The sequence below is a fragment of the Hippopotamus amphibius genome, chromosome 5, assembly GCF_030028045.1.
Source record: "Hippopotamus amphibius kiboko isolate mHipAmp2 chromosome 5, mHipAmp2.hap2, whole genome shotgun sequence".
NCBI classification, from domain to species: domain Eukaryota; kingdom Metazoa; phylum Chordata; class Mammalia; order Artiodactyla; family Hippopotamidae; genus Hippopotamus; species Hippopotamus amphibius.
In genome coordinates, this window is record NC_080190.1 from 137714500 (window position 1) to 137725417 (window position 10918).

General features: G+C 35.7%; 1 protein-coding gene across 1 annotated transcript; it reads right to left on the reverse strand.

The window, feature by feature from the left end:
• Nucleotides 1–2431: 2431 nt before the first annotated feature.
• On the reverse strand, nt 2432–10656 carry FBXO43 (F-box protein 43). The gene is made up of 4 exons (XM_057734199.1): nt 9176–10656; nt 6840–6942; nt 2786–2989; nt 2432–2680 (listed from the first exon to the last, which is right to left on the reverse strand). Exons 1-4 carry the CDS (start codon nt 10639–10641, stop codon nt 2432–2434), a joined length of 2022 nt encoding a protein of 673 aa, XP_057590182.1. The 5' UTR covers nt 10642–10656.
• Between the last annotated feature and the right edge of the window lie 262 nt (nt 10657–10918).

Below are 10918 nucleotides of genomic sequence, written 5' to 3' on the forward strand. Positions count from 1 at the left end.
CCTTACATAGCAAATGCTCAATTAATGGTTTGCTGACTTTTTTTTTCAACTAGACATTTTTTACAAGCAGCTTAGAGGTTGACTTTACAGTTTCATTCAGCATAGTGCTAATGATATCAAGATCATATGCTCTATCCCCACAAATGTTATTTCATTTTATTATATTCACACACAGCCAAATGTGTAGTAACACTGATTGGTGTAACAGAGTACTTTCACAGTATATCATTTCTTTTAACTTCCCTTATTTATAGTTAAAGAAATACACTCGGAATAAATAAGTGACTTGCATAAGGGCACAGCTAGTAAGTGGCTCAGGATACCAACACAGGCTTTTTGATTCCTGGCCTGGTGTCCCTTCCATTATACCCTAACTAGTTATAAGAAGAATCAGCTAGAGACTTCCCTGGTTGTGCAATGGTTAGAACCTGCCTGCCAATGCAGGGGACATGGGTTTGATCCCTGATCTGGGAAGATCTCACATGCCACGGAGCAACTAAGCCCATGTGCCACAACTACTGAGCCTGTGCTCTAGCGCCTGTGAGCCACAACTACTGAGCCCGCGTGCTGCAACTACTGAAGCCTGCGAGCCTAGAGCCCGTGCTCCACAAGAGAAGCTACTGCAATGAGAAGCCTGCACACTGCAACGAAGGGTAGCCCCTGCTCGCCACAACTAGAGAAAGCCTGAGCAGAGTAATGAAGACCCAACGCAGCCAAAAATCAATCAATCAATCAATCTTTGGGGAAAAAATCAGCTAAAAGGAGTAGACCAAACAAATCTATTGATTACATGTTTAAAAGCACTTTTAAGAAATCATTTAGATTCTACTTTTGTGTGTAATCAAGCATTAAACAATGAAATCAAGCATTAAAAATTAACAAATTATTAGGATAGCATTATAATGGTTTACTTGGATAAAAAATAACACTGGTAGCACTAAAAAAAATCCACTCATTCAATAAATATTTACTGAACACCTGCTGCTTTCCTGGCACCAGGCTAGGCTTACAATGGTATTTAAATCAAATATGACACAGTCCAGGCCTTCAGAGAGCCTACAGTCTCATGGGGAAAGAAAATTAAAGAAACAAGTTAAAAAAGTACCACGACAGAAGCACAGGACGCTATTGGGAGATATGGCTAGGATAGCTGCACCAGCCAGTTACTATAATACATAAGAATTTACCGCAATTAGGATAATGATGATGATTTCCTGAATAGCTGGAGTCTGTCTAATAAAGCTATTCATGAATACCACATGATTTCCTTCCAGGTAACCTACCTACCTCTTGACCTCATCACAAATGTAAAACCTACCGATAAGAAGCTTGGAATTAGCTTTATTCATTAACTTTTAAATTCCTACTCTCATCTTTTGTCTTCAGAAAGTTTTATTTTTATTAAAACTCATTTAAATACATGGTATTAAGTCCTTACACTATTTCACTCATACTGACTTTACTATAATACTCATCCCAACTTAAAGCCAGAAATATTTTTTTAATTGAACTTCCATTGTTTAACAGTTCCTGCAGTAGAAAGGAACACATGTAGATTATTGCTTTCTAAAACTAAATGTGGTAAAATCTACTTTTTCACCACCGGAGTGAAATAAAATATTACATTCCTAATGGACTTAGTAACCATAAGATGACAAATGTGACACACTGAGCAGGAAATGTGATTGCAATACCTAAAACAATAACAAAGTGCCTCTTAATGGACTAGAGGGAGGATTCCAGATTCCCACAATGCACTACTGACAATTTCATGTGCAACAAGGTAAAAAAAAAACTTATGTGTGACTTATGGGGGTTCATTAACTAAGACTCTCGTAGTGAATAACCACATATATCTAATAATTTACTTTTTACATCTTCTTAGTTATCAATATTAAGTAAATTTTATTTAATCAGAAGTCTGCCCAAATATGACACTCACTAAATTAAGAGAAAGATTGAGATTATAGGCTAAATTCAACAGAACTTCTGAAAACATTTTATTTATATTTCATTTGTCAAATATTCAAAGATTTTGAAATTTATAAGGCCACCTGTCTCAAGTTCAAAATTTTTAATCTTATTTGGAAAAATATTTTTGAGAAGTGACTGAAGAACATTTCAACACATGGTGATGAAATGCACAATTTTTTAATGTTACATGAAACAGTTAAATACATATACATATAAAACACTGCAAATTCTTTATTTAAAAACACTAAGTTATTAAAATGAGTAAAAATGACAGTAAAATAAGATTTTTTCAAAACTCACTACCTTAAAGAAAACATATGACATGGATCATAATATATACAAAATAGGAAACAAATCATCATCTGTCATTGATGGGAAGACCTGTATGCTTTCAAAATATTCATAATTAGGTCAAACAAAATGTTGCTTAGAGGGAATGCTTCTTCTATAAGTCTCTTTAGAGGCGTTTTAAATTCTGCTTACTCTGGGCACTTCCTGGAAGAGCATCTTTTCTATTTCTTGGCTTTGCTGCTCCTCTACTACATTCTTCAGACCCATGATAAGCACACAAACATAACACACAAAAGTCAAAACCACAGGCTGTGCGGCTACATAGTCCCCTTTTCTTATAAGGCTGGTACTTAGCAGGGGATTGGCACCTTGGGCAAGGTTTTAATGCTTCATCAATAAAAAGTGTTTTGGCAACCTGCAGTAAAAGCACACACACTAAATCTTCCATTTTCGCATAGAGAATTGCTTTATTTCAAACTCTGTAAATATTTGCTTCTAATAACTTATGATAAATACTCACCTTAACATATTCTTCCTGTTTACTACTTAAGTGAGTAACAGAAGGGCTCACTATAGGTGTCAAAACTTCTCCCCAAGGAGAAAATGTTGAAACTTGTTCTTTCTGAAAACCTGGTGTCCTAGCCTGTGCTTGCACAGATCTTAAAGCTGATCGATTTAAAAGATGAAGCCGAGTGGCAGCATCCTCAACATTTAATATAGCCCCCTGTGGTAAAAGACAAGAGGGGTCAACAATGTAATATCAAAAGTTCCAGGACAGCTTTCTGATGCACATGTATTTATATGTTTGGAAGTGGTTTTACACCACTAGAATTTTCTCCCTAAATCTTTCCTTTTTAGAAAAACAGCATTTCTCTCATCTAGCATTTAAAAGTCAAAGAAATATAAAATGAAAAAATTAAGACAATAAATGATAGATTTAAGTCTGCATGATTGGTTCTTTTTCTACTTAAGGCATGGGTTTGCAAACTTTTCCTGAAAAAGACTAGATAGTTGCAAGCTACTCAATTGTCGTTTTACATTTTAGCAAACACAGCTATAGAGATATGTAAATGAAAGAGCAGGGCTGTGTTCCAATAAAACTTACTTTAAAAACACAGGTGATGCACAGGATTTGGCCCACAGATCAGAGTTTACCAAGTCCCCTTTTAAGCCAAGGTGTAAGAGGAGGTGAATCTTTTCAAAGTTTGCTATGGAACATCATGGAATTCTTTGAAGGTTTCTTACCTTAGCCACATGTCAGAAAAATAATGGGCCCGGTTAGACGATGAAACCCAATTTGTTTGGCTGGTTTTTATAAATACTGAATACCTGCAATATTTGATTAATTTTTACACTTGAGTTTTAAACAGCTTTGATATTTTAAAAGGAGAAAAAAATGTCTCTTATTTGAACTGGATCTCCACATTACTCAAATATTTAGCTAAGAAATATTTTCAGTGAATAATCCTTATAGCCTTCTATTTTGTTAAGGTTGGGAATGAGAAAAAATAGCAAGTTTTTTTTTTTTAACAAATTGGCATTCATAACCAATTATCAAAATAAAATGTACTACAGGTGAATTTCCTCAAGTATCCAACTATAATTGTGTTTCCTCTCCCTTGACAGTCTCCTTTTGCCAGAATTGGCTTCTAAAGGGGGAGAGTTAAAACATGAGAAATGATAGCAGGATAAATATAGGAATGAAGTTAGCTGGCTGTGAAAAATTACACCATTAACAGTGTAACAACATATGCATAAGTGTAATGGATGAATATTGGTTTTCAGAAATTAGAATGAATACATTTGAACTTAGTCAAGGATTCAATACATTTCTTTACGTTACATTTTATAAATGATTTGCAGCCTAGGCTGGAAGCATATGACATAAAAGCATACTAAAAGAAAACACCCATTAGATTTTGATGCAGTTGGCAAACACAGTGATGATGCATGCACCAAAAAGTGAATAGAGATATGCTGTTGAAGCAAATTTCAGCCACAAAAGCATTCATTCATTTAACAAATATTCATAAAACATCTAATAGGTGCCAAGTGAATAAAACAGTCTAATCCCTGTCCTCCTGGGGCTTAAAATGCATGCTACTATCTCTGAACAGTATAAGGTCAAGCAGTCAACAAAAGCACATGTTCGTGAGCACCAACATTTTTCAAAATATAGCCACCATCACATTACCAGGAAATATTTAAATGTAACAGGGGAGTCACCTTACTGATGTTCATTTCCATGATTATAAGACAACAGTGAAGATTACAGTAAATTAAGAAATTCAGTGGAAAAAGTGTGATATTCCAATTTTAATGGTCATTCTCACTGCTGCAAAGCAAACAGATAAAAGTGAGATCCTATTACACGTAGCTGGTGTATACCTTTTAATTTTTACTTATAAGGAGCTTTCAGTGACACTATATGAGGAAAACCACCAAAAAACTTCATTTTACAATTTTTTTGTTTTGGTTAGTGATATACATTAGGGTAGTTCAGGTAGAAAGCAACCAGTCCATTTCAGAATAGGAGGGCAAAGGGCATCTGGAAGGATGTCTCTGAGGAAAAGAAGGAACAAGGAGAATAGCTGATTTATTCAGACTTACACAGAGGAGATTTCCAGTTCTGGGGGATAATAGGAGATGAGTCAGGGATCTGTATAGGGAAACACTAAGCAAAAAAAAAAAAAGAAAAAAGAAAACAAGAAAAATAAAAGAGAGAAAGAAAAAGAAAAAAGGAAGAAAGAAAGAAACTGGGCAGTTATTAACTCTGAGGAAAAAAGTTATATAAGAGAAAAGGTGTAACAGGTATAATCATACTGTACTACTTGTTACAGCTGTCAAAAAGTCATAATAATCTCAACACAGTCTTAACAATGTCAGCACCTAATTCTAATTCACTCCCAAATGATGGTGTAGTTACATTCATAAGATAGGAGAAAGGACTTTAGAGGGAGAGGTGGGTAGATAGGTAGTGGTGAGAGGTTAGAGACCTAACTCAGTCCCTCTGTAGAAAAAAACAAAACAAGAAATAGCAGTAAAGTCACGCCATTTAGAATTATGGAGGTAAATATCAAAAGGAACAGCTAAAGAGTTAAAAGTGATTGTCTCGATGAGGCAAGAATCAAGAGTAGGAAGGACAGGAGAATATGTGTTTTTTTTAATAAGTCTTAAAGTCCAATTTGATGTTTTAAACCACGTACTTGTTTTTACGGAAAAAAAAAACAAAGCAAATCAAAATAGGAGAAAAAACTCAAGCAAGGAAAAACGTATAGTTCTTTAAGAAACCAACTTTAAAAACAAAAAGTCGTGGCTAGGATATGAAGGTAGAATACTTTGTCTACAATTACCGGAAGGCTTGCCAACACAACCACATAGAATGTAAGGAGTACATGGAGCTAAAAGTTTAATATTAATAGGTACTTGCTTAAAAATTTGTTTTTTGGTCTGTCCCTAGCATGTAGGGCACCACGCTAAAAAGACATGTTAAGAAGGAAATTAATATCTTCAATATTATAAGCTCCCAGAGCCAGCAGCTGCAGCATTAAGTAGCAAAGAGCCGTGAGTAAGTTGTAAAGGATTATCATAGGTGAGAAGGTAAAACTTGTCTTCAAGTAAAATAGAAAGTCAATACTTTCGTTAATAGCAGTCCCTAACATTTCCTTGGAATGAGAAACCCCCAATCTATATCTAGATGTTCATATTTGTTTATGCCATCCTTCATCTCAGTTATTATATTTAGCCAAATTATAAATTTATGTTATTAAAAACTTTTTACTAGAACAAGAATAAGAAATCCTGAGTTTCTTTTGGTATTGATGCCTAAGAAAGGTCTAAAAGTTGAATATACAGTAAATATAGGTGCCAGCGTCATCAGAGGCCTGTTACACAGAGCAGTATCCCCAGGAATGATTAATCAGCTTCCGTAAAACTTTTCTAGTAACTTCAATGCTGGACCTCAAATCTTCAAGAAAGTACAAGTTTACAATGCTTTACAAGTACTAACCTGCCATGCTCACTCACCTCCAGGCCTTCATATATGTTATTCCCTCTGCTGAAACACCTTCCCTGCCTAACTCATTATTCAGGTCTCAGCTGAGATGTACTTCTTCTTTCTCGTGATCTCCACTCCTTTTAAGTGTGCCAAGAGAGCTAACTCTGGGCTTCCTCCAACACACCTGTACTGTAATCGCCTGTTTATACCTGTATCACCACAGGGTACAAAACCCAGTAAGATGTTCTTGATGTCAGTTAGTCTACTCCACTTATGGACTGGATAGAGATGCAGTTTGGGAAAAACAAAGAGTTTATGAGTGCATGAGTTCCCTGGTGCCCTAGTGGTTAGGATTCCAGGCTTTCACTGCCGTGGCCAGGGTTACATTCCTGAGATTCCACAAGCTGCACAGCATGCACCCCCCCTCAAAAACAAAAAAAAATTTATGAGTGAATGTTGGTAAGTGGAAAGTTTGAAAGATGGCAAAATATCAGGAAAACCAAATTAGGTTGTCCAGCCATATAGGATTATTAGATATTTATTCAAATCTGTTTTAGAATAGTATTATATACATTACCTCAGAATCTGTTTTCAGTTGTGTGATATGAAATTTCCTCCTCCGATATGCTTTTTTATCTTGAATAATAATTTCTCGCCAGTTTCTGCTCACTTTCCAAACACTGTAACAAAAAGATCAGTCCTTATTTGTATATATTCCACAGAATTAATATTTTTCACATATGGCAATATGAAAAACTTGTTTTAAAGTTTGGATAGTTTATTTAAAGCTAAAATTTTACATTAAAAATATGACTTGATCTGCATAGTTGTGAAAGAATACCTATTAAAATATGCCAGCATCATATTGATAGATTACTATCTCATAAATGGTTAAGGAAAAAACAAAGTTTCATATAAACCCAAATGAGTCCACTAAGAGTCTAATTAAAATTTAACTTAAACGTGACACTAAGATTAAATTATTTGGAACATGACATGCAGCAAATGATTATCAACTATAGTGCAAGAGATTCTATAAATTTCTCCTATTGTTGTATTTAACAAATTTCTGCCATTTTAATTAAATAAACACAAAAGGAATCAATCCTTTACTGGAAGTACTAAGTGCCAAATACAGCTGATCCCTGAACAACATGGGCTTGAACTCTGTGGGTCCACTTACATGTGGATTTTCAATAGTAAATACTGCACAGTCTGGCTGGTTGAGTCCAGGGATGTCAAGCGGCGGGTATGGCGGAAACTCAGGTATGGAGGGCTGACTATAAACTATTCAGAGTTTAGATTGTAGGGCAGAGGGTCAGCACCCTAATCTCTTGTTATTCAAGCGTCAAGTTTAAGAGATATTATCATGAGCAGCACTACAAAGTTCCTATTTTATAAAACAAAGTTTATGAGAATAAAGCAGCTAAAGAAAAAAACAATTTATGTATAGTGATTGTTTATTTATCAATAACTTTGACTATGCTAATTATTAAAGAAAAGCTAATCCTGCAACTGTTAATCCGGTCTTTTTTTATTACTTTAATTTAGCAAATCACTCAAAGTGAATGGGGTCAGGAGAAGGTTATGGAGGGCCCCAGGTTATACTTGAATTGTCAACACTACTATTCTTCCAGCTACCATGGCCACTTCAGTTACCACTGCCTCTCCCTAAGCATATGCCTCATATCAGATAGATGGAGAGGAACAGGCAGAAACTTACTCATTAACTGGGAAGAAATGATACATATTTGGGTATTTGCCTCAGCTGTTTCAACAGACTATAATCTTCACAGTACCAAGAATAAGCACTGCCAAGATTATACATGCACTCTGCAATACAATACTATAAATTTGGAGGGAGGGAAGGAAAGGCAATTATTGAAATATGACTGAATATCATTTGCTCCCACAAACAAGCACCCAAATGAGTCACCCAAGTTTTAATTTTAACTGATCTGTATCCAAATACTGCAGTATATAAAAATAAAATTCCTATATTGTAGCCATCTCCTTAGTTTTTTAAACAAATAATTTATCTCATTTGAATATTTTTTAAAGGTACATGCATATAGAACAGCAATCTGCTTATTATCCTACTTGGGTTACACCAAAGACATTCCTGATCAAGGCTATTCTGAAAGGACCTAAATCTTAACAAGAGTTTGTGGGGGAATACAGGCTTAGAAATCAGAAGGCTCGGTTGTAGACCTGGATCTATTCCTGCCTCCTTGAGTGACTGTTGGCTGGTCACTAAACTTCTCTGGAGCTCAGTTTCCTCATTTGCAAAATACCTGACAGGACTACACATTTCAGAAGACATCCAGCTATAAAATTCTACAATTCTCTACAATAGCCTACACTTAATTTATGGTGAAAAGGTAAAGAAGGGTTTTTATAGAAGCAGGGTCCATAAAAGAGTAAGGATTCTATGAACCCAACTCTTGACGTATACTTATGGAAAAAGAGGCTCACTAACTCTCTTGCATGTCCTCCCCCAACTATGACCTTGCCAAAATCCTGTTCCACATGGCTTCCCCTCCTGGTCCACATGGCTTCCCCTCCTGGTCATGGCATACCCAAAGGGCTTGTCTTCTGATAGTCCTGCACTAAGCAAAATTGCCAGTATAAACAGTCTCACTTTAGTCTTGTAACCCTAGTTCCTACCCTCAATACTCCTATATATGCGACTTGGTTTCTCTTTACTTATGAAGCAACATTCAATATACCGAAATTTCTGTGAAATTTCTGTAACACTGAAGAATTTCACTAAACCACCTTTGATAAAATATAAAGTAACCAAGATAATAAAACAAAATTTTAAAAACATACTCAACTAATAGAAAAGCTTTCCAACTTAAAAAAAAAAAGTAATAAAAGGCAGTTTCATTACAGAAAACAAAAATTTCTTACCTGCATAGGCTTTCTGCAGTCAAGGAATCTAAAACCATTGCAAGAACATGCTTTAAATTTCTATATTTTAATTCTGTTAAGATGTCCAGTTTTCCTATACCCATTTTCTTACCAATCAGTCCTGCAAGTACATGCTGTAGTATAGCTATTTTCCCCCCGTCCCTTTCTTCTAACAATTCATGTGCACTGCTTTGCTGGAATCTTTTCCTTTTGCTTTTCATAAACAGCTCATGCACTAATTGCAAGGCTGGGGTCTTTGATAAATTCTTAAAGCTTAAACTCAAATCCCCACTCTTATTCTCACTGTTCGGCTGACTCTCTGAGACATCTAAAGTGGCCGCTGGTGTTGATTCAGAGCCAGAGAGGTTGGTCTGCTCTTCTTCTGCCTCAGATTGTGAGCCTTGCTCCCTAAGGGTGGACAGTCTTCTTAATCTTCCAAGACGCCTTGACTTTTTTATGGTGTCCCTGACTTTGAGAGTTCCCTTATGTTTCTGAAGCAGTTCTTGGAAAGAGCCCTCTTGGTCAGAGAGGGGATCTTCTGACTTATCCAAGCAAAGTGAGTTAAAACCACTGTCTTCAGGTGTTGAAATATTGCGTCTTACTTCAGCTGAAGGAGAAAGCTTTTGACTTGCATTAAATTTAACATTTGCTACAAGATTACTTATTGGAGTCACAAATATGTCCTCATCTGTTCCACAAGTTGTTCCACCAACAGAAGAGCCCAGAAGTTCAGGATATGTATTCTCATCGTTAATACATAGACTGCTGTCGCTAAAGTCATGTGTGATGGAGTCTTTAAAACTGTTGCCCTGAATCGGAGATATACACTCAACTTCAAACAGGCTACAGTTATCTTTGGAATCATCAACTGTGGATGTCTTCTGCTGAGAAAAATTAAGTCTCAGTTTTTGACTGCTGGAAGTCACTTCTTCTGTTTTCAAAGTGCTAGTAACCAAAGAACTAAAATTATTTTGCCTTGGAAAACCTGAATCACTGCTTGGAATATTTTTTTCTAAATTGGGAACTTGGCTTGTACTACTTTCAAGAGAACTATTTTGTGATTCAAAGTCCCCCTTTAGAAGGGAAAAAGATATGTCCAATCTTCTGCGCAGTAAAAATTTTTTTCCACTGACTTTAGGAGTTTCACAAAGTTCTGGGGTTTTATCCTTTTCCTCTCTGGGGAAGACAAATCTCTTTCTTTGAGTGGGAGACTCTAAACTATGTGTTAAGGCTAAACTTGAAGTTTCAGGGTGTTCATGGATTAATGTTGAGCCTCTTTCTTTCTTTCCAAATAATTCTTTATCTGTATTATCAAAGCTGCACGATTTTAGCTCACTGTAGCCACTATCTTGAAATGAAGATAAGGAACAAAAGTCTCCAAAGGTGAAGGACTTGACATTGACAATAGGAGAGTCCACCTCATTTCCTGCTCCAGTGCCAGCTTGACCTGAATGCCTTTCTGACATCTTCAAAATCTGTATTTCTACAAAGTGAAAGCAAATTTTATTCTTCCTTTGAAATGAATAGTCTGACAGCTTATACCAAAATACATTGCTTCTTATGAGCACAAACAATAATGGAACATTGTATGGCAATAAAAAAGTTACTTTAAAAAACAAATCTACTCTACAATATACTCGTGTATCTTATTTAAAACAATGTTTTAACATCATGAAAACCAAAATTTCCAGGATATAAATATTCACAGATTACCTGACTAAGCATAGTGTAGGCACCATGCAC

What these genes read in the sequence shown, in the direction of transcription:
- FBXO43 (XM_057734199.1), bottom strand. Translation starts at nt 10,641, where the DNA reads ATGTCAGAAAGGCATTCAGGTCAAGCTGGCACTGGAGCAGGAAATGAG. An exon ending in ACTGCAGAAAGCCTATGCAG is followed by an intron (nt 6,943 to 9,175) that starts GTAAGAAATTTT and finishes TTTTTGTTACAG; the next exon opens with TGTTTGGAAAGTGAGCAGAA. An exon ending in AACTGAAAACAGATTCTGAG is followed by an intron (nt 2,990 to 6,839) that starts GTAATGTATATA and finishes CTTTTACCACAG; the next exon opens with GGGGCTATATTAAATGTTGA.